At 36.7% G+C, this 23,807-nt stretch overlaps 2 protein-coding genes across 4 annotated transcripts in view; both read right to left on the bottom strand.

The window, feature by feature from the left end:
- The window catches only part of LOC139150524 (uncharacterized), a 31,552-nt gene extending 24,631 nt beyond the window's left edge, over positions 1-6,921 (bottom strand). The window contains exons 1-4 of one of the 2 annotated variants that reach the window (XM_070722947.1): positions 6,664-6,921; positions 6,478-6,566; positions 5,388-5,497; positions 2,718-2,802 (exon numbers count right to left, since the gene is read on the bottom strand). In XM_070722947.1, coding sequence (XP_070579048.1) covers positions 2,718-2,802; positions 5,388-5,449 — 147 coding nt within the window. In that variant the 5' untranslated portion in view covers positions 5,450-5,497; positions 6,478-6,566; positions 6,664-6,921. The remainder of the gene's footprint in view (positions 1-2,717; positions 2,803-5,387; positions 5,498-6,477; positions 6,567-6,663) is intronic. The other variant, XM_070722946.1, reaches the window with a different exon arrangement.
- Positions 6,922-11,636: 4,715 nt separating this feature from the next.
- The window catches only part of LOC139150520 (probable ATP-dependent RNA helicase DDX52), a 58,418-nt gene continuing 46,247 nt past the window's right edge, over positions 11,637-23,807 (bottom strand). The window contains exons 8-13 of one of the 2 annotated variants that reach the window (XM_070722940.1): positions 23,594-23,684; positions 22,119-22,241; positions 15,917-16,143; positions 15,454-15,525; positions 14,415-14,507; positions 11,637-14,054 (exon numbers count right to left, since the gene is read on the bottom strand). In XM_070722940.1, the coding sequence (XP_070579041.1) occupies positions 13,970-14,054; positions 14,415-14,507; positions 15,454-15,525; positions 15,917-16,143; positions 22,119-22,241; positions 23,594-23,684 (691 nt within the window). In that variant the 3' untranslated portion in view covers positions 11,637-13,969. Of the gene's footprint in view, positions 14,055-14,414; positions 14,508-15,453; positions 15,526-15,916; positions 16,144-22,070; positions 22,242-23,593; positions 23,685-23,807 lie in introns of both variants that reach the window. The other variant, XM_070722939.1, reaches the window with a different exon arrangement.

The following is a 23,807-nucleotide window of genomic DNA, read 5'->3' as shown; positions in this document are numbered from 1 at the left end:
ACTGCCTTATACATGGGAGTCTATGGAGGTGAAAACTAAAAAGTCCTCTAACACGGCCAAATTTGATAGCATTGTGAAACAAATCGATGTGCATCTGTATTAGGTAGGGTACTATCCTTGTACCAAGTTTGAACGAAATCACTCCAGGCGTCTTTGAGATATCTGCGTGAACGGACGGACACACGGACAGACAGACGGACGCACGGATGGACGGACAGACGGACGGACAGACGGACATGACCAAACATATAAGTCCCCCCGGACGGTGTCCGTGGGGACTATAACACTGTCACTATGATTGGAACTAATATACCTATAATATGGATGTTTAACTCATTAGGGGCGACGTCAAAAGTTCAATGAAGGATAAAAAACTTAATTCTTTTAGTTTGGGGGTGGGGGGGGTTTTGACCTAAAAAAGTTTCTATCCTACAAATCGATTTAAGGTAAAAATTGCCAGGGAAATGAATATTTTGAAAAAATAGAGCAGAAATGCACACTTTCGTGTTGAAGCCAGCGGAGGGAGTTGTTTTAACACGGTGCAGAGCTGCACCTGGCCTAGTTAGTGTAAACAATGCAGGCTGTTGGCCTCTGTTGCACCATAGACGGTAGTTTCTCTACTGTCTATATGGTTGCACTCGGAATTTATAATTGTATTTTGCTACATTTCTGGTGCACGTGTAGTCCGCCTGAATGGAGTAGTGTGAACTGAGTTGTTACAACCACCAGGACAGTTGAGATAGTTTTTATACCTCTGGAAGGAGAAACCTGGACTTTATTGTTGTTGTTCTTGTTCATTCATTGTTAGTATGTTGTATTTATATTTGATGAAACACAAAGTGTGTTCCCAATCTTAAGCCCCACTAGCTTTATCTTTTAGCATTATTTTTATGATTTTACTTTCAAACTAAAATAAGTTGGTGACAATGTAGTCATTTAGGTCTGTGTACACACTTATACTACCTGCCGGGGCTATATATGCAATTTTGAACAAGATAAAGATTACACTGCGATTAAATGTTCACCAAACATTAAATCACAGCTCTCCCCATGCAGAAAAGCTAAAACCTTGATACTATGCATATCTGCACTGAAATCTTCATATAAACTGCACAGAGTAGTCCAAATTGTAATGCATAGGGTGAATGTTTTCAACTGTGACACTGTATGTTCTGATTCCTTTTTAATATTACCAATTTTTTAAAATGCCAGGAAATCAAAATGACCGTTAAAATTTTAATTTACATGTGAAATGTTTCTGAAAGGAATGGTTTCCTAATGCAGTAAAAGTTCATATCTCTTCAGAGGGTAGATTTCAGAAAGGAGAGAATAGGTAGATAATTTGAGGTCAACAAATTTCAAGAGTTACAGCTAGTGGGACTTTAACGATGTATTACTTTATTTCACCCCTAAATTGACTGATCCTTAGCTTTGCTTTACATAGAAAGAGCCTGGCAACAGGTTCAATATAAGTCAATTAAGTTTCTAGGGGGGGTGGGGGGTTTGGGGAGAAACTAAGGGAATTAAGTTTTTTATCCTACATTGAACTTTGACGTCGCCCCTTACTATGTTGGTAAATGTACATTGAATATATTTTCTCCTATACAGGGCAGTTTTAGGAGAATCTTTTAATTTACAGGGAGCTCACTGTTTATAATTGCATCACACTCACTAAACATCTCTAGGAACCTTCAAAACCAAATTTCTATTTGACCATGAATGTTGTTTCTGACAAAAATGCCACAAAAAATGACAAGTGTCTAAAATACATAGCAATAATAATTTATCATAACTCTATCTCTATGTTCCAAGGTCATTATAGAGTTGACTTTTGGAGCAACTGTATGTACCATTAAGGAGGTCACAAGTACTTTAAAAAAAGGGAAATCTCAGTCATGTGAATTAAACACGTCTATGCACATGATTCTCCAACACTGTCTGACATACGAAGAGATGCTCGGATGCACTCCCTTTGTGTTTGTTTGTTCATTCACCTAGGTATTGATGATATTTTGCATCCACTAAAGGTCATCATAGGACAGATTTTTGACAGTATGCTGCTGTAACTTCAATACAGGAAAGTCTGTAAGTCTTAAACTTTAACTAACCAGAATAAAAGTATGGTCACCATATGCTTTTGAAGGATATTCATACTGAAGTAGCAATTTGCCAAATTATATTGACTTTTGTTTCCCATGCTATGAAGTTGGTTAAAAAAATGTATGAAATTTAGCAAGTACTCAAAAATTACTAATTGAGATGAGCTAGGTCAATGAGACTTTTTTAGGAATCTACAAATTAAATTCGATGATTCGTGATTCCTGAAAAGTGATTTTATAGATGTTTTGACCAAAAATGAGAAATCTACAGATTCCAATTTCCCAATCATTTGAACAAAGCAAATAAGCCCATCACTTTGAAATAACAGATAATCAAATTTAAAAGCTATAGGATCAGTGACTTTAGACACAGACCCTGGATCTGTGTTTCAGAGAGTAACAAAAGGAATACAGCAAGTTTGACATGTATTTTCATTTTGTCAAAGTTCATCAAATATGCAAATGTCAAGCAAGGACAGTTGACTTCAAAAACTATTAAAGTGACATTAAATAAATCTTGTGAACCCATCCGGTTTGTAAGACACTACAGATGACAAACTTAATATTTTTGTCTCATGTTTCCCCAATACAAACCAAATGTAAATGCAACATTCATACCTTTGTCTCTCGGCTTTTAGGTCCCTTTGATGGCAATGTTGTTTTGAGATATTGAATAGCTTGATTGACAGTACTATGACGTTGTCTGCAACCACAAAAAAATCAGAACATGTTTAATTAAGGGAAAACCGCATGCAGCTATTATATCGGTGCAATTAATTGTTTCAAATTACTACCGTCATCCTAAACCATTTGGTTTCTATTGTATAACAGGTGGTTAAATCTTATTACTGAGAAAACCATAGAAGTAGACTGAATATAGACTTATTCTTGTGTTTCATCAACAGTTAAACCCATAAGTGTGTAAACTTAGGTCAGCAGTAGCTCCAGCAGTACTTGGCATCACTGTATTAGTCAGGAAGGGTATCAGTTAAATTTGTTGTATGAAATAGCCTTGACTTGATGGATGGACATCAATGCAATACACTATCGTGGCTTTCCAAAACGACCGTCCCTATGATGAGATGATTTAATTACACACTCCAGTTGCATTCAGAAATGCAAATAATTAATTTTTAAAATTAGCTCAGTTTAAGTGGCACTCACACTTGGTAACATTTTTAAAGCACATTTTTTTAATACCAACGGTCGATATTTGACGAGGCGACTGCGTGCGGATCGCGAGATATCGATAAAAACATGTCTTCAAAAAAGTAAAAGTTTGAATTCCGGTGGCCCACCTAAATTCAGCTTCCGAACATCGAACGTTCGGCACTGGGGCCATTGTCAACTAAGCTATGGAGTACGAGTCTACGCTGACACTGCTGTACGCCACAGTACTACCACTGCCATGGCGTCGGTGATTGGTCATGGCCTGTGGGAGAAAGCTGAGTCTTACTGACTTGGCGTATAAACGAAAAACAATTTTTGCTGATTCCACCAGAATTGGCAAAGGTGACTAGCACAGTTACGTGTGGTTGATACATAGCGGCCGCCGCATGATATGCATAGACGCAATGCCACGCGCACGGCGTACTGTGTGGCAGACGACAAAATGTAGTTATCGGAGGCAGCTAATATTTGACATGTGAAAACTGATGTTTATGTAGTATTGGTTAAAAATATAGTACAACCGATTTAGAATAATGAAAACGACAAAAACTAAGGAGAAGTCTTTAAAAACTTACCTTACGTAAAGGCATAATGCTGTATATAAAGTCTTTGCAGTGGGAAGTAAATTAATTGCGTCGTTCGAACTTATTGTAGACTCCCTAGAATATCGTCAATCAGCACAACAACAAACCTTCGGAGGATTTCGAGTCAAAATTAGAACGATCGTAAAATTTCGGGATGTGAAAAATACGCTCGGGAAATGACATGTTTTTATCGATATCTCGCGATCCGCGCGCAGTCGCCAAGTCAAATATTGACCGTTGGCATTAAAAAATGTGTTTTAAAAATGTTACAAAGTGGGAGTGCCTCTTTAAGTTTAAGATCAAGTCTCAAATATGCATAGTCTGGACAAGTAAACAAACTGGTGATAACAATAAGCTAGCAATGTGCACTACAATAAATGTTTATGTAGTACTTCTTATCAGTGTGGTGCATGCCTAAAAATCACATTATGAACTCTCTTTATGAATAAAGAAAGAAGAGATGCTTTCCTCTATAGTTCTGTACTTGAAGTCATTGGAAGTGTTTGAGATATGCATCCAACAGGTCAATGTCAATATTCAGCTTCTCCCATAGAAAAGGTGTACGGATATGTGCTGCCCAAATGAACAACATTTTCATGAAAAAATCTCTATCCCTAAACATGGGTCGATTTTGATCCAAAACACCCTAAATATTTGTTGATAAGAAAGCAAATGTCCCATGCTTTAGGAAAACCTTCACATGTAACAGATTTAAGGTTAATTCGCAAAATTGTTTAATCCGTAACAATGGGTCATATTCTTTGAATATAGGTACGTAGATGTTTTCAACTCAGGTGGCACACCCCCATATGGAAATGTCTACAGTACACATCCATCCCCGGGGTGTAAATGAGTATTCAAGGAAATATTGACCTGAGACTAAGACCTGAAACACCTTTGATTCCTTAAAAGCTTGGTTAGTCTGCAATGTGGTAAAAACATTGCCTTTATTGTTGTGTTTACTTGTACTTTCATCTATAAAAATCTCTAACATCAACATTGTGAGCAGAGATTGTAAAATTTGTGCTGGGAAATCTAATCCATTGCTTTAATTCAAAGTGTGCAAGGGAAAGGGGAGCTGTGTCAATCCCCTATGAAATTAAAAGAGGAAAAGACAAATGATAAAATAGTTAAATGTATCTGACAGAATCATGTAAAATTCTCATTGTTAAAATGTTCTAATTTACAGTATGCTCAAGTTGATGAACCAGTATAGTTTAATGCATGCATCTCTAGTTAAATGATAATCTCATATATGGCATGCCTAATAATAGCACACATCAGCAGAACATGAATGCTAATTTCATGATATAGACACAGGTCTGTAACTAATGTTGAATAGACATATGAGAAAGGGAGTGCAGGTCATTCCAATTAGTCAGCAACTCTTTCATGTTCCTTGGCCATTTCCTCTTGATGTCTATGAGAAAATCCCTTTCACACAGTCACAGGGTGAAAGATTAAAGAAGTCCACTAGATAAACACAGTTTCAAGAGAATATAGATTGTTAGCTGTATAGTAGAATAAACAATACCTTTCATGTACACTGTGCAGAGAAACTTTCATCAACCGTTTCTGCTTCCTTATGAACTTCATTGTGTGTCTTCTTTATATTGTCAGATATCTTTGCAGGTCTTTGAAAGGCTGAAATATGAATTGGAAGGAAAGATTTTGACAAGTCAGATAAATCACATCTTATGCACTTTTTGTGTTTTTTACTTATATATATCAAAACCTAACTTTACTGAGAAAAGATGCATAATTTTGTCTGGTTTTAAATTTCACCAATGTCGCATTTTGTGAATGTGGCGAGCGCTAGTGCGACCCTGTCACTGCACACTGCACTGATGGCCTCACATGACGTCATGTCACGTGACCATTTTGCGGCCAATATGAATTCAGATTTTTTCTGAGGACCAGTATTTCGAGTGTTTTATGTATGAAATATAATATTTTAGAAATGAATACCAAAAATAATTTTTAATTATTTGAGTATTATGGCTTTTTTACTAAACAATCGTATTAAGTTCAAATTAAACAAAATCAGGTAATATATGGACTTTAAGTTGGCAAATTGATCCGCAAAAAAACAAGTAAAACACAATGTAGTTTCATCATCAGTAGCACAGTTCACATATAATTTTCCACTGAGCAATATAAGTCTCTTGACTTTTTTAAATATTAAGATGGTTTTTTTGCATAATATAAACAAGAAAAATTGCTATTTTTTCATATTATTTTGGTTATTTTTGTTTCATGTGAGAAAATATTACGTTATAAATTCCCGGCCCTTATCGCTGAGCAACTGGTCATTTTAAAGAATAGTACTTTTAGGGTCAACAGAAATTCTTACAGAAATTGAAAGTTATTACAAAGTTTATACTGGAAGATGCTAGAATTATCGAACACAGTTTATCAGTAAACATATCGATCGCAACATCACATTGTGTGGCGCCCGCCACTCCCGCGTCGCCCATTGTACTTTGATGTGACGACGGATGGGGACGCGCCTCACCGTCATGTTATGTTAATGTTATCAACCATTTTCCGTTGCAAATTCTGTGTCAGTATTGTGACAGACATGGTAGGTAACTGAAATGACATATGGATATAATTGCACTTACTGCCTGTTAAACATTGAACGTTCGGCATGCACCCAAGTTGAAGGTTTCGACATGACTTTTATAAGTTTTAATCTGCATCATTGACAAGCCTGGGAGAGAGCACAGTCAATAATTGCAGATTAAAAAGTCAAGTACACCCTAAACAGGCTGTTTTAACAAATTCAGTCGTGACTTGTGACTGCGTACCTGTGAGTTGTTGGTTGGTGCCCAATAAAACAAAATGAATTTCGCCCTCTGCAAGTTTTAAGAAGCACAATTTCCGCCGTCTTGTATGGGGTTACCGTAATTTGTCAATGCGCCGCCGGCCGCCCCGAGATGTGTGGACTCCCCGAATGCCGTTCCAGCTTCATGCATGTCTAGGCCATTGTAAGCATGGTTGTCATTGGACAACAATAACGAGAGCAATGATTGGATGAAAGTTATTCTGAACATTGCTACATCATTACAAATGCTATCCCCTGTCACCTGGTCACGGACGGTTCACGTGGTTTAGCCACAGGTAGTATGCAACACGTACGTCGCTTCGCGATCGGTACTGATACACTTTCTCTGTTTACTGTGAATCAGTACCGATTGCGAAGCGACGTTTCCATGCATGTGGATTAAGCGATCGGACGAGAGCTCCACAGATGGCTCTGAAGGAGCATTCGTTTTTACTGTGGTTTTACGATTTATCCGGACAGCAAACTTGCTAATTACTCAGCAAGATCGCTGATGATATATTGAGGCTTTGATCGGTAATTACCAAAGCACTTTGGTAATTCACTTTGGGTGAACGGTCTTTAAGGGGATCAAATTTTGCAATCAATTGGGGGGGGGGGGGTGGATTTTACGAAGGTTTGTATGGAATTATGACCAAAAACCCAACAGAATTGACCGAAGAGTATGTAAAACAGAATACGAACATGGCTTTATTCCGTTTGAACAGGTTGATAACAGCCAGAAAAGAGCACTTTTGTTCACAAAATTATAATTTTCAAGTTGACCAAGAAATAAATGTCATGGCAATGTTCAAGTTATAACTTTTATAACCCTTTGAATATTAGGAAAAATAGCTCTAAATTTTGAAAATATGGTGTAATATGGAGTGTTTGCAAAGATTTTTGGACTTTGTAATTTATACATACATTTAAACAACGAGGATTAACAAATAGAAATAATGCCACCAATGGGAAAAGCGCTTTTTTAATCAGTTATTCTGACAAGTCACTTTAACTGACTGTCTAGTTCACTGAGGTAAACTGTATCTTTCATATTTTCTTGTTTCTGATTAGTCACTTTGACTGATAGTAAGCCATGACTGACGGATAGTAAGCCAGTCTATTTTCTGTCAACTATTCATTCACCAGAGGACAATGGTGTGCCAGTGACTGTGTATCGGTATCAGATGTTGGACCATATATATAGATGCTCCTATTTTTTGTTTCCAACTATAAAGTTGGAGGGATGTATTACAAAATGAAAAAATGACTTTACACAAAATTCTTTGAAATAACATACTGCACACATTTTTATTTTATTTTCTTAAGAGTAACTTGTTTGATACTAAAAAATTGCAAGTGAAGACATAATGAGCTTCATTGTATGTGATTTGCAATCGAGAAAACAAAATAGGAAAGTTAACAAAGTTTTATATACAGTACTTTGAAAACACAATATACTGCAGGCATTTCTGTTTTAATTTCTTCAGAGTAACTGTTATGAGACGGAAAAGGAAGGCATGAGGACGACATGGATACCTCAGACACTGACAAAAGTCAGCAACATCATCAATATCAACAGTGTTGTGATCTGAAACATCAACATTTTGATACTTATGTACATGCCACAAAAAAGGGCCTTTGTTTAAATTACACTTCACAAATCAGGACACAAAAATATCAATGTTTGTTCACAGTTTTTTTTAAATTTTATGTCAGTCTATGCTAATTTGACAGAAATCTATATTTGGTAATGGGAAATGATGAATTAATGAGGATCTATAAAAATTAACAAACAAGTGGAAAAAATACAAATTTTTATATGTTTGTAGCTTTTTAAAAATATAATGAGGTTGCATGACCATAATTTGCATATTTTTCGGAACATGTTTTATGGTGATTCTAAAACTATGTGGTTATTGATTATTTCAAAAGTCAGAAGTCATGACACACGGTACTTCCAAATGTCAACTCAACCCAAGGGCCTTGTAGTGCAAAGGGTTAATCAATCTAATTAGATGAATATTTGGGGGTCACATTTTACGTGATCAAATTTTAGAAATAGCTTGGAGGAGGTTGCTTTTTGCATTTCATTTGTAGTCTAAGTTCCACCGATTCCCCTTCCCCGTCAAAAATGAATAGCTCCTAATTATAATCGATGAAATAACAAACCGTTGAAATAGTACAATAAAGAAGTAAAGAACCTGAAAAATAGAGAAGTTCATACATTAATACAGAAAAGAAGAAACTGAAATATGTAGAGGGAAATAAATCTGACAAACAGCTACACAGACGATTGATTTGATTTAATACTCGTGCCACTCTCTCAATTGTCCCCGTATTACAGCACCCCTATTCTTGGTACCCAAATTCGCCAGAGGTTGTAGCGTGTGCATGACACAACTTGGAAAAATAACGCGTCCCTGTGGTCGAGACTACATACACAGAAGCATACTTGTGAGCTGCTGGTACTGTGCCCTGTGAAGCAATGGAATTTCAAAGAAGCACAATACCATAACGTATCACTATATCAAGCTATAACCGTGATGTACTGCTAGTACCAAGATGTGATCATGGTCACAGGCGACTGTCTGGGTTCCCTGTTTATTTTGCCTTCTGGCTTCGATCATATCCAACCCTGTGCTAAATATCCAGCCCATTATAAGCATAGCTCTCATTTGACAGCAATGGCCTGCCCCTGTCGGTTTGCTGCAGATGAACACCACATTTCCTGATGTTTACTTTATATGCATAATTGCCCCAACAGCCTATCAGGAGTCAAGTTTACAATAATTCTATTGTTTATAAAGATGAGCCTGCCATAATATCAATCAAAATTTTGACAAAGAACTCCATGTTTATTGCAAACCCATAGAAGTCTCACAGATTTAATAAATGTCCACAATATGTCTGTACTGGTCATGGCTTGAATTGTATATATCAGGCAATAGTTGTCATGAGAATGACGCATACAGATATGGAATATACACATAGAGACGGTATTGAAACAACCTGCAATACCATGTCGATCAATTCTATATTTATTATATTTCATTTGGAAACTTCTGTCCATATAACAAATGTATGTAAGAAAATTTACAATGGCTTGTTGGGTTCAGAATAGCAGGATCAAGAAGAGCAGGAGGTTGTGTTACATATCTTAGACTTCCAAATATATGTCATATTTGTCAAATTAAATGATTACTCATGAACTTGTCTCAAGGTGTATTTGTGTCCATAAGGACACGAAAATTGTTGGTTTTGTCTGTTACAAACATTGCGCTACCTACATATTTGACACCCTCGCATCACTTGGCTGGTATTATTACACACAACTTTGAATGTCCTCATGACTTTCAGGCTGCTAACCTATCATTTAACTGCCCATACCTCTGGAAATGCTAAACTTTTAATAGAATGCAAGTGCAGAGGTGAGCAAATTCCTAAGCCTGCATGCACAGACCAGAATTTTTTACTGTCAGGCACATACATTTTTGCCCTGTAGCCTGATGGGCTAGTAATTTGTCATTAGCAAATCAATCAATGTCAAATGAAATAGAGAACCACTGCCTAAAAGCAAAGTGAACACAGCACTGATTACCGCGCAAAACTGACGGTATTCTCTACCCATGTTCAAAATCACAGTACATATGCAATTCCTAGATAAGATAAAGAAATTACAGTTTAGAGAAATTATAATTCAATCTCCAAAAAATACCGCAATTATACGGTGTCGCTCAAATTTGATCAGAATTGGTACATACCAAAGATCAACAATAAGTGTTATTTCTATCTGTTCAGTGCAGCAAAATTATACGTTGATGTTATGACAATTTCTGCACAGTACAACCAGAAAAACAACAAGAAATATTTAAACCAGAAAATTAAGAATGACAAAAGTAAATAAGGTCTGAAACTTTAGGTACTGAAGGTCAACTTTAGCAACATGCTTGGCAGAGAATCTTTCAACCATGGATGTACAAAAATAGACATATGGTTTCAGCAGATCTGTTAATATGTCAGAGTTCATAAACAATGACAGGAAATGACCAATCAGTTACTGCTACCACTCCCAAACATAATAGGTACCCTGCATAAAGGTCAAAATCCTCTTATTCAGATGTGTAGGCTGATTCAGTTCACTGCCACCACTCCTGCACATTTGCAGGATTTCCTTTTTTCTTACCTCATTTGCACATTTTTGACACAGACGTGTTCATTTGAACAAATTCACATCTCAACCCCTACATCTACCTGTACACCAAATACTGAGACGGTACCTTTGGCGGTATGGGAGCCTTTGTGTGTGACGGACATTCATCCGCATATACATACCCACAAATATACAGACATACAGACGCCACCGACTCATCATATAAGCTCTTTTTGGTATTAATATATAAAACCAAATATGAGCTAAAAATGAGAAAATTTTACATGAAGACCTTTCAGAGGAAAGATGGTCAGTGTCAGGTTAACCAACGACATGGCATTGAAATTCATTGCAGTCTTCATTGAAATTCTTCAAATGAAAAAAAAAATAAGACTCCAACTGTGACCAGTGAAATCACTAATGTACAGAATGAAAATGAACGTCCATTTGCATCACAGCATTGAGTTAGCTAGCCTGGCAGCTATGTGACATTGAATGGACAGGGGAACAGGGGCCATAGATCAAAAGTACTGCAAAAGTTTGGTTTTCTTTGCAGTTCCGTCACAGGAATTACCATGTTATGTTATTTTGTCGTACTTTATTGCTCTCTTTCACCAAAAAAAGGTAATGTTATAAACCCTAGGAGTCTGTACACCTTCCTGGTATTCACCCCCCCCCCCCACAACAAATAGTCTCCTAATCATAGCTTTCCATACTTTTCATATCACGCATAGAGGAGTCAACCACCATCAGTCTTCATGATCAACACCACTTTGAAACATGTACATGCTACAATATCCAGTGTGTTATTTGTTTTACTTTCATTTATTTCAGCAATTATTACAAGGATGTCAAGAATAGAATGCTTCTAATGTATAGGGTCATAAGTAACAACATGGATGCAGTAGTGGATCACAAGTATCACAGTACAGTCGTGTTACATGTAAAACATGTAAAAAACAGTCATGAACTTCCCTCACTCTAAAAGGAATTGCTATAGTATCTTGCTATATATTTTGGTTCTCAAGTTTCCTTAATTTAGGTAACAATCTTCATGCCAAATAAATTTTTTCCTCTCATTTTGCAGTTGGATAGTAGGCAGTGAAACCATGAACTTCACAAGATTTAACGAGTTACTGGTGGGCTAGTTGAAACCAAGGCTGGACTAGTAAAATATTATATATCAAAAAATTACATGGGCTAGTGACTCAAAGAATAATTTTCTCATCCATGAAGTGACATAAAAGTACAAACGAAATTTTCACATCACCATACAGCTGTTACATAAAAAATCTCTGATCTGATATTCAATATTTTCATCATCTCAGTTAAAACTGATCTCTTTGCCCAAAACCAAGGTTTCTTGGAAGCAAAAGTACCACACATTCAGTTTGTTTCTGTACTGATGAATACAATGTCATGAATTTCAACATAGTAATGACATTGATAGATACACTTATGCATCCCCTAAAGGACTTGTGTGACAAATATCATGCACATACGTTTAAAGTATTTATGCAAACCCATTAAACTCTGAAGTTAATTTTCAGTCTGCCAAATCTTAGTTGCCAATTTCAATATATATGTTCTCTTATTTAAAAAATAGCATCAATAACACTATGCTCTCATTTAAATATACAAAACAACTGTGATATATATTGTATTATATCATACCAGTATATTGATGGTGCAAATACAGCGATCTGATTGGTCGAAACGTGAAAAGAACCGTGGTATATTGGCGATATACCACAGCTGGCATACGCGCGAGCTCTCAGCTTGAGCAAAGACGTCCCACGCCAGAATTTCAATATACTGTTATGATATAATAGCAATAAATCACACCCAGCGACGGTATACCATGAGATTTTGACCATTTCACTTCATATATACACTCGCTATTGCTCGTGCATATATGTCGTGAACTGGTCAAAATCTTGTGGTATACCGTCGCTGGGTGTGCTTTATTGCTTAATCAGGCAGCATTGGTATAAGATTCAAAACACAAAATAAGACTTGACAAAAAGCCTGGTAGCTGATGTGCACGTTGATGAACTCGCATAAAGTCAAAATACGACTCACAGCTCTCTTGTGATATTGCAGTGATCATGAGAAAAAAAATTATACAATACAATCATTAAGACTTAGTGATGCTATCCAGAAATGAATCAGTGCATGGCACCTCAACTCAAACATGGAAATAACTGAAATAGGTATTGTATTGACTTTTTGACTTCAGAAAATAATCCCTGAAATTTACGTGTGCAAAGTTCATCATCATTAACTGACATTTACAGCTCATGTCAACAAATGTCATTATCATTAGCTGACAATTACAGCTCATGTCAACTAATGCCATCATTATTAGCTGACATTTATAACTATGTCAACAAATGCCATCATCATTAACTGACATTTACAGCTCATGTCAACAACTGCCATCATCATTAACTGACATTTACAGCTCATGTCAACAAATACCATTATCATTAGCTGACATTTACAGCTCATGTCAACAAATGCCATCATCATTAACTGACATTTATAACTCATGTCAACAAATGCCATCATCATGAACTGACATTTACAGCTCATGTCAACAAATGCCATTATCATTAACTGACATTTACAGCTCATATCAACAAATGCCATTATCATTAGCTGACATTTACAGCTCATGTCAACAAATGCCATCATCATGAACTGACATTTACAGCTCATGTCAACAAATGCCATTATCATTAACTGACATTTACAACTCATGTCAACAAATGCCATCATCATTAACTGACATTTACAGCTCATGTCAACAAATGCCATCATCATTAACTGACATTTACAGCTCATGTCAACAAATGCCATCATCATGAACTGACATTTACAGCTCATGTCAACAAATGCCATCATCATGAACTGACATTTATAACTCATGTCAACAAATGCCATCATCATTAACTGACATTTATAACTCATGTCAACAAATGCCATCATCATTAACTGACATTTATAACTCATGTCAACAAATGCCATCATCATTAACTGACAATTACAGCTCATGTCCACAAATGCAATACTGAAGTTAGTAGTCCACATTGAGATGGTCCTGTAACATTCATCCAACCTTGAGCAATAGCAATCTTTATGGATTTGGTTTACTTTTGTGAATCTTCTTTCTTCTTTGTTTATTTTTTGATGATTTGGTATCCGTCACAGTTTTCTTTTTCCTATTAAGACATAAAAGGTACAATCAGAACTGATCAGCAAATGTATTTCAAGATGAACATTCAATAGTCTTCCATTATCAGTTTCACTTCCTATGGATAAAAGTTATGAAATGTTCCATTTACTCATTTTGTCATCCTTGTCAAATTCTCTATGACATCATAACTACTTTTTGTCACTTTTATCATGTAATTTAATCACAGTTGTTTACGCAAACTGTCATGAAACTGAAACTGTTGTAAACTGTTGTGAAAGAATATCACACTCACTGATGCATTAGAAAGTTGGGCCTACAGCACTGTAACACTATTTCTCAAACTTGCATAGTGGATGGAAATTCTGAATGGTGTACATGTACTTACCTTTTGTTTTTTCCTTCATGCAGTATGGCCCTAGGCAAAGTACGGACAGTTTCACGCTGTACTTGTTTTAGCTCCATCTCTCTCTTCATTTTCCTAGGAAAAATGGACAAGTAGAATAAGTCAGCACCAATTTGCCATTATAGAACGTTAATTTTTATTACTGTTTATTGTAAACACTGATGAATGTTTTCCAAAAACCAAACAAATAGCAGAATGACACCATATTGGAGTGGAAGGAAATTTGACATTGTTAACTTCAATCCTATCAGACGAGCAAGTTTAAGAGAAGATGGTGTTGATAAGGCCATTTTACCTTGAAGACCAGTCAAGTAAAAGGTTGGGGAAAATTGTGTATTACCATTACTTTATTTTTAGCATTTTAATTTACATTTTTATTGAGAAATTTCAAGCACAATCAGAATTCACTTCATGACCCTTTTCTCTAAACATAATCATGTGACAAAAAACTGAACTGATGTTTTCACTGCTACTTTTCACATTAGGTTTTCTTTGCTTGATTTCTAGATCAAGAATGCTTTGACAAAGTTCAAATTGCAAGTGAGTCTTATTCGAGATGTTGATTAATGTAGCGACTGTGGTAATTGACCTGTATATGTTATCTGCATTCTCTTACGACAGTTTATTTTCAAGGTCAACAACAGAATGTCCATGGTCAACATATTGTTTTGCACAAAAATTATATATATGTGTATGTATATGTATTGATAGTTGCTTAGCACATGAAACAGCCTGTAGAGTGACAAATACATGTTCTTAGATTTTCGGTATTACCTCTCTGTAGAAATGCATTGAGCAATATACTTTGCCTGCATTGTTCAGCAAATCATTTTTAGTGTATAAGCTCTCGTTGGTATATATACATGTACCAAATGTGAGCCTAAAATGCCCACAAACAACTAATAAGCAGAAAAAGTTACTGAAGCACTACAATGTAGAGCATATAGCACACAGAAAAGGAAAAGATCATGTAAGTCTGTTGGACATAAGACTGGTTTACAAAATGGCATTTAATACTTACTTGTTAGGTTTCCGGAGCCGCAACATATAGTTTGGTACAGGACAGCCAGCCTCTTTCATCACACCAGCAATGCTACCAAAGTAGAAGATCATAGAAACCTAGTTTAGGCCCAAAAACATTTCTGTCAGCATGCCTTCAAGAATTAGGTATGGTAATCATGTTAACACAGGTGTTACATGGACGTATGCACTGTTAAACAAAACCAATCATAATGTGTCACATAAGCACATGTTTATAAGCACATGTTTATACAAGATTGTGTATATATGTATGTGTGTTTTTATTGTAAGTCAGGAGCTTTGTGGTGCCGAAAGAAAATTTTCCATTTGTGGATGTGCGTGTTTCATTAATGGACAATAAAGTAATTTGAATTGAATTGAATTGAATTGAATTATTACACTCTTTCGGGAGTCACAATTGTCATGAAATGTGGGGTGAAATTAGAATGATACATTATGTTTACCTTCTGAGATGACTGAGGTCATCATGGGTGAACAACGTAACAGCTTTACCAGGCCTGCCAGCTCTACCAGTTCTTCCTATTCTATGAATATAACTGACAGCTGATGATGGAAAATCATAGTTGATAACCAAATTCACTCCTTTGAAATCAATACCACGGCCCATCAACTCAGTACAAATTAATACCCAGATCTTGCCAGCTCGGAAACTTTGGACAACATCGTCCCTCTGTTAAGAGAAAACACCACACATAAAGTTGTTTATCTACCATTTTACAAATCTTGTGAATATTGTTGAGGGTAGCACACTGTAGATCAACTTTTTTAGTATGACATAAGCTTTCGGAGACAACAGTCTCCTTCATCAGATGTACTTGCAGAATGGACAAAGAAGCAAAAGGCCAAATGCATCGTGGGTAATGGACAATGCCTAAAGGAGGTGTCAATGTGAAACAAAGAGTTTGAGCAAAGGTGTAAAAACACTGTTGAATGAGGACAATGGTTGGAACAACTGGGGCAAAATACAGCCAAAATAGTTATTAGTAATGTGTTAAAAATCCGTAATCTCGATTGAGTCCTTCTTTGACACAGTCGAAATATTGTATAATTTGAGTTCTTCAGTCTCTCTGCGGATGGTGCTTCTACTACGAATCTTTCTAAGTACAGCCACACGGAAATCATTGATAGAATGTCCGGCCAGGTTAAAGTGTTCGGCAACAGGTTTATATGTTTTGTTGCTCTGTATATCGAACTTGTGATTGTTGATGCGTTTCCGCAGTGGCTGTCCCGTTGGCCAATGTATACAGCGGAAGGACATCTTATACAGGTGATAGCATAGATGACGTTACTGGAGTCACAGTTATATGATCCTTTGATTGTGAAATTCTTCTGATTGGGTCCGACTACAGTGGTGGCGGTATTGATGAGAGGGCACAGTTTGCATCTTACTTTATTACAGGGTTTTGTTCCATGGGATTGGATGGTCATAGGAAGTTTACTGGTGACAATGCGTTGTTTGAGGTTAGGAGGCTGCCTATACGCTACGATCGGTTTTTCCGGGAAGACTTCTCGGAGTAGGACGCCCTATTATATCGGGCATTGGCCAGGACGCCCTATTATATCGGGCATTGGCACCATAACGGAGGGGATTTCCGGCTATATTGACACCATTTTGAGACCATATACCATCACTACACCTAGCTACATACAAGATACCACCGATCTCCTACGCAAATTACACGATATTGACAGTTTGCCTGATAATACAATACTGGTCACCCTCGATGTTGAGTCGCTATATACGAATATTCCACACGCTGATGGACTTCAAGCTATCAGAGATATAATATCTGATGGAGAAAAGGCCACATACACCTATAAACTAGCTGAATTTGTACTCACTCACAACTACTTTGAATTCAATGGTTCCTTTTATTTGCAGACAAACGGTACAGCGATGGGCACACGGATGGCGCCACAATACGCGAATATATTCATGGCAAACTTAGAAGAAAAATCCTCAGCACCTACCCCCTCAAACCACGTCTGTACGTCCGTTTCATTGATGACGTGTTCTTGATTTGGACCCATGGCCTGGATTCGTTGAAGAAATTTTACAGTGATTTCAATTCGTTCCACCATTCCATCAACTTCACCATGTTTTACTCCGAAATTCAGGTGAACTTTCTTGACACTACTATAACAGTTCGTGATGCCGCTTAATAACAAGTGTTTACAGCAAACCCACAGACACTCACAGCTATCTTCGACCAGCAAGCTCCCACCCCAGACATGTCTTCCGTTCAATTATATATAGCCAGGCAATACGTTACTGCAGAATCTGCTCTGAGAATTGCGACCGTGAGGAACAACTTGGTCAGCTTCGCCAAACATTTGTCGCCCTAAATTATAATCCTATTGCAGTTGATGAACAGATCAACCGGGCCAGCAATATCGATCGCAACGACCTCCTCCAATACAGGCAGAAGAAAGACTTAAACAGAATCCCACTGGTTGTAACTTACAGTACACAACTGAACAAACTGAACAAAATAGTCAATGAACTCCACCCAATCATACGAGAGGACACACTACTCCGAGAAGTCTTCCCGGAAAAACCGATCGTAGCGTATAGGCAGCCTCCTAACCTCAAACAACGCATTGTCACCAGTAAACTTCCTATGACCATCCAATCCCATGGAACAAAACCCTGTAATAAAGTAAGATGCAAACTGTGCCCTCTCATCAATACCGCCACCACTGTAGTCGGACCCAATCAGAAGAATTTCACAATCAAAGGATCATATAACTGTGACTCCAGTAACGTCATCTATGCTATCACCTGTATAAGATGTCCTTCCGCTGTATACATTGGCCAAACGGGACAGCCACTGCGGAAACGCATCAACAATCACAAGTTCGATATACAGAGCAACAAAACATATAAACCTGTTGCCGAACACTTTAACCTGGCCGGACATTCTATCAATGATTTCCGTGTGGCTGTACTTAGAAAGATTCGTAGTAGAAGCACCATCCGCAGAGAGACTGAAGAACTCAAAATTATACAATATTTCGACTGTGTCAAAGAAGGACTCAATCGAGATTACGGATTTTTAACACATTACAAATAACTATTTTGGCTGTATTTTGCCCCAGTTGTTCCAACCATTGTCCTCATTCAACAGTGTTTTTACACCTTTGCTCAAACTCTTTGTTTCACATTGACACCTCCTTTAGGCATTGTCCATTACCCACGATGCATTTGGCCTTTTGCTTCTTTGTCCATTCTGCAAGTACATCTGATGAAGGAGACTGTTGTCTCCGAAAGCTTATGTCATACTAAAAAAGTTGATCTACAGTGTGCTACCCTCAACAATATTCACAAGATTTAGTCAAGATCAACACGGCTCTATTGAAACTTTACCATTTTACAGAAACTTTTTAAAAGGTATGACACTGTATTGAAAGTAATATTCTTTTCGTTCTGTACTTTTTGTGTTTCTTATGGGCTTCTCTTGTCAACAAAGGGTTGAAAAGGTTTGAAATCTCAGATGAACAATATATTGCTTAAAATATAGACCAGACAAACTTTGAACAAACAACTTGGAAAGTGTACATTTCAGTCACTTAAAAGACAACGTCCTTAAAAGTTTTTCTGGGCTGTCAGCTGTCCAACAATCAAATAGCCCATTAGGGCATGCAGTTTTATGATCTTTGCTTTTCACGTTCACTGAAGGTGCTAAACCATCTGTAACACTGAAACTGATAGGCAGAGTGGCTAATAGTGTGAAAAAATTGGGGATCCCCGATTACTACTTTCATAGTTCTGGACGAGCTATAACTTTTGGTGGGTTATTTTACTCTTTTTGTTTAATGTCATATGCACTTTCTTGCTCTACTCCCTAAAGCATGCTGATATACACAGTATTCAGCTTGTCAACTCAGCCTGTACATGTGTAGATTGCATTGTATTTGTCGACAAGTGAATTCTATTCTGGACAACAATTCAAATGGAAACAATATCAGTGCATTTTACAAATATTGACACTGTGTTAACAAGCTAAATAACGGCTGTTTAAACATATTTTAGGAAAAAGAATAAGTACTTGCAATTGACACACCAACAGAAAACAGTGAAAAAAATTATCATAATTTACAGCTGGTGGCCCTTTAATCTGTTCATCCACAATACCCTGTAAACAGGTCCAGGATCACCATTGATAGAATGGATTTAGGACAAACCATGGCAGAGAAAAGATTAAAAATGGCCATCAGGCACCATATTGGATAAAACATACACATGTACCAAACTCTATAGGTATCTTAGGCAAAGCTTGATTGAAATTGATTCGGTCACATTTGAGCAATGAGTTAAAATGGACAGGTGGACTATCACCTGCTAAGACCGAAAATCAAACACAACATTGTACAATATTTTTTTTTATTACCCAGAAAAGTTACATACAATATCAAAGACAGCAACAAGTTTGAATAAGTCAAAAATGATCTGGGCAAAGGGGAAACAGGATATAGCTGGTAGCTAGTCGAGCATGAACCCCGACATGTGAAAATTGTGGTGAAAAAATACATAACCAGGGCTCACAGAATGAATACATTTAAGAAATAAAAAATAATTTACAAATAAACAACAAACCAAAACAAAAACTTATGGAAAACATGCAAACAGTGCAAAAGTAAGTTCATATTTCAAAGAGAGATGTTTGTAAAAAATGCTTGTATGTGTAAAGAAACAGAAGGAAAAACACTGCATACTAGACTGAGGACACTGCTCTGTAAACAGGAAGAATATACCTATAATTATTCACTACTTTAATAACAGAACAAAACTAATTTATGAGTGAATTGTGCAACATTTTTCTTCTCATTCAAAACTAACACAGTGGTACAAAGTTAGACTCTATTTCAAGTAATGAAGTCCAAAATGTAGATGGTAAAATTTATACAGGTGGACAAAATGTGATGGCTACACAAAATTTGAAATGATGGAGGTAAAGCAATAATTATATTTCCCTCCAAAAATAGGTGGTCAAATTATTAGAGCAGTTGAATTAAGGGGTGGACCATTTGATATCCTGGGGGGGGCTTGGAAGATTGGTGGAGAGCCATTATTTTTTTTCCCACGTGCTTCACCATGAATTATTTTTTTTCTACAGGGCATATTCTGGCAACTTTTTTTTTCACTTTCCTTCTTCGAGATATATTTTTTTTTTACCAAATTTCGGTGCAATGTTTGTTTGCTTGGTTTTTCACACCCAGTAACAAGATGCTGTTCTATTGCACACAGACTATATTCAAGAAACTAAATGAAGTTATGTAAATACATATACATTTTTGATTCACATTACAAAAACATATTTGTAAAATCATGTACATTTATGGCATTTACTTGTCAGTGTTGTCCTTACTTTGAAAGTAGCCGGGTAATTTAAGAAAGTAGACGGGTGGATTGCGAGGGAGCGAAGCGACTGAGTGGCGAGTGAGCGTAGCGAACGAGGGGGGCAGAGCGCGAGAGGGGGGTGTCCCCCCTCTCGCAAGGCGAAAAATGAAATTTTGGAGTGGAAATGGTTTTCTCTGGTGGCATCTGAGGTGACATTTACTGACTGAAACAGTATTTTTGTTGTGTGTCTTAGACGTGGCTCACATACAACAAAACAAACAAACGTGATTTTGTTTTGTTTGTATTATTTATGACACACTTATGGTTTTATTTGCAGTGAAGATGTAACATTTAATCTTAAATCACCTGCTGTCTGCTCATTTCATTGCCCATTTCCCATTCTTCATTACCACATAGTAGTTTCCCCAAAACCATCAAACTCATTCAATTCTAATCAAAAGTATTCGCTTTTGTTAAGAAAAACATTGGTAAGATAATTCACTATAACAGTGTTCGCATTTACGAATAAAACATGCGTATATAGAAAACTCATAACAATGAAAAAATGTGTAGAGAGTCGATCCAATGCGTAATAATATTACGCATTGGATTGAGTCTCTACGCATTTTTTCATTGTTATGAGTTTTCTATACGCAAACGATAATAGTAAAATGTTTGCAGGCTGTCTCTCTTCTTGTGGTATTTTGACAAAATCCTTACATTCAGATTTACACATTTCTGGAAAACACTGGTGAGCAATTTCAATTTCAGCATACTTCCTCTAATCAGAAGGTCATGTATACTGTACAATTGTTCATATTCAGTTATTGTTCCTCAAGCTTGAAATGGTTTATGCTTTATAAAACTCCAGAGCTACTGCTTGATTTTTATTGATGCTGCAGTGTGCATCGAACAATTGCCAAGATTTTTTTTTCCGAGTCGCAATGGTCCATAATTTTTTTTCCATCAGCCACTTAAAGCCAGATTTTTTTTTTCGAGCAACTCCACCTGGCATCTTTTTTTTTCCCCAAATCTTCCAAGCCCCCCCCAGGATATCAAATGGTCCACCCCTAATGGAGTTATTTTGGCACAATAATTTCCTGCACCCATGTTAATGCACAGCTGTCACACATTCACACAAATGATAATAGCATAGGCAACCTGTTTGGTATACCGGTATTTATACCGTAAAGTGCCCGGGTACTAAATAATACCTTCTCTGTCTATAAATAGACGAGAAGGTAAAAACCTCTTACTTTTTTGGGAGGGTGACAGTTCAGTTGAAATGAGAAAAAAGAAGGTACCTGCTGTTGAGTTCTATCAGCATGGATTACATCCACATTGATACTATCATACAGTAACTCATGAAATAATTCCTTGGCCCTCTCTTTGGATTGTACAAAAACAAGTACTGGCGGTTGGACACCCTGCAAAGGAAGATATTATTGCTAAGGATAAAATTCATTTATGATGACACTAAGGGGCCATCAATAATAAAAGCTGACGCACGACAAACGTAATTCTTTCGTTTAGGGGGGAGGGGGTAAAAGCTCATTTAGTTTTGTGTGCGTCAAAATCGCATAAGGATTTTCTATCGTTTTCGAAGTGCGACTTTGCAGCGAGAACACAAAACTACCTTCGCGTTCATCGAGAACAGAATGACCACAAAATATGGAGACAGAAAAGACAACGAAAAGACATGAATGTAGAATAAAAACTTGTATGCTTTTTCAACTTGAAACATGTGTGTGAAACATTTTCCTGCGTGCGAAATACATTAAAATGTTTTCTTAAAAAGTGGAGGTCTATTAATTAATGTGCCCTTCTGGTATTTTTTCATGGGAGTGCGGAATGGAGAGGTGCGTGTGGGTTTGTCAGAAACTGCATCATAATACAAAATTGATTTCGCATAAGAACTTTCGTTTTGAGGGGGGAGGGAGGGGGTTTCAAGTAAAACGAAGGAATTACGTTTCTTGTGCGTCAGCTTTTATTATCGACGGCCCCTCAGTATAAGTAGGTCATGAGTGTTATATGTGATTATTCACAGTTTTATATTCCTGCAACATTATTGAATTACACACCACATAACATTCCTTCTTATAGTTTCTCTACAGAATAATTTTTCTAAAGCAGATTGTGTTAAATTTCACCTTTCTACACAGGTGTCATTGGTATTGGAAGTTAGATGTTTTGGATTTATAAACACACATTTCTCAACATGAAGCAACCACAATGAATCAGACATATACCGTAAATGATATTTTACTTTTATTTGTACCAGGTATGAACAAATTCAGTTGAGGCTTGTCTGGACAAGAAAAATTTCGAATTATAGCTGCCTAGTGGCCATATTTGATTTCATTATGAAAAAAATTTCAGTTTACATGTACTGTATGCCATCGCACATGAAATGAAATCTTGCAATTGTGCACAATTCTTCAAGAAATGACACCATTCTCATATAAGCTGCCTTGTGGCAAATAAACCACCACTGTGATTTTTTTTTTTCTGACAACAAAAAAATCAATTTGTCTGATTCTGTGGGTTTCCAGTGACTTACAAGAATAAAGCTGACTGAAGATAGCACAGGGGCTGTACAAATCACATTTGAATGCTGTCATAGGTATAGTTTCAGAGTAGCAGATGTCTCAACCTTAACAATGAATCTGACTTCACAGATAGATAATATAGAATGCAGTGGTACATATGGACACACAGAAGAGATCTTATCTGTTTAAATATTCTAGGTCTCTAATGATGGCTGGGAAAAGTACATTACCTTTTTCATAATGTCCCTCACAGCAATCAATTTGCCATACTCCTCTCCAACAAATAACAATTCTTGTTGAACTGTTTGGACAGCAGAGTTCCTGATTGAAGAGTGAAATTAACATCAATATTCAGGGAGAGAGCAAATAACAACACAATTGAGAAAAGACTGCATGGCTATATTAGCTATTGGAAAAACTGTAAAATCACGTTGAACTTGGAAG

This window comes from Ptychodera flava, chromosome 14, assembly GCF_041260155.1.
Source record: "Ptychodera flava strain L36383 chromosome 14, AS_Pfla_20210202, whole genome shotgun sequence".
NCBI lineage: Eukaryota > Metazoa > Hemichordata > Enteropneusta > Ptychoderidae > Ptychodera > Ptychodera flava.
This window is presented reverse-complemented; position numbering and strand designations above follow the sequence as displayed.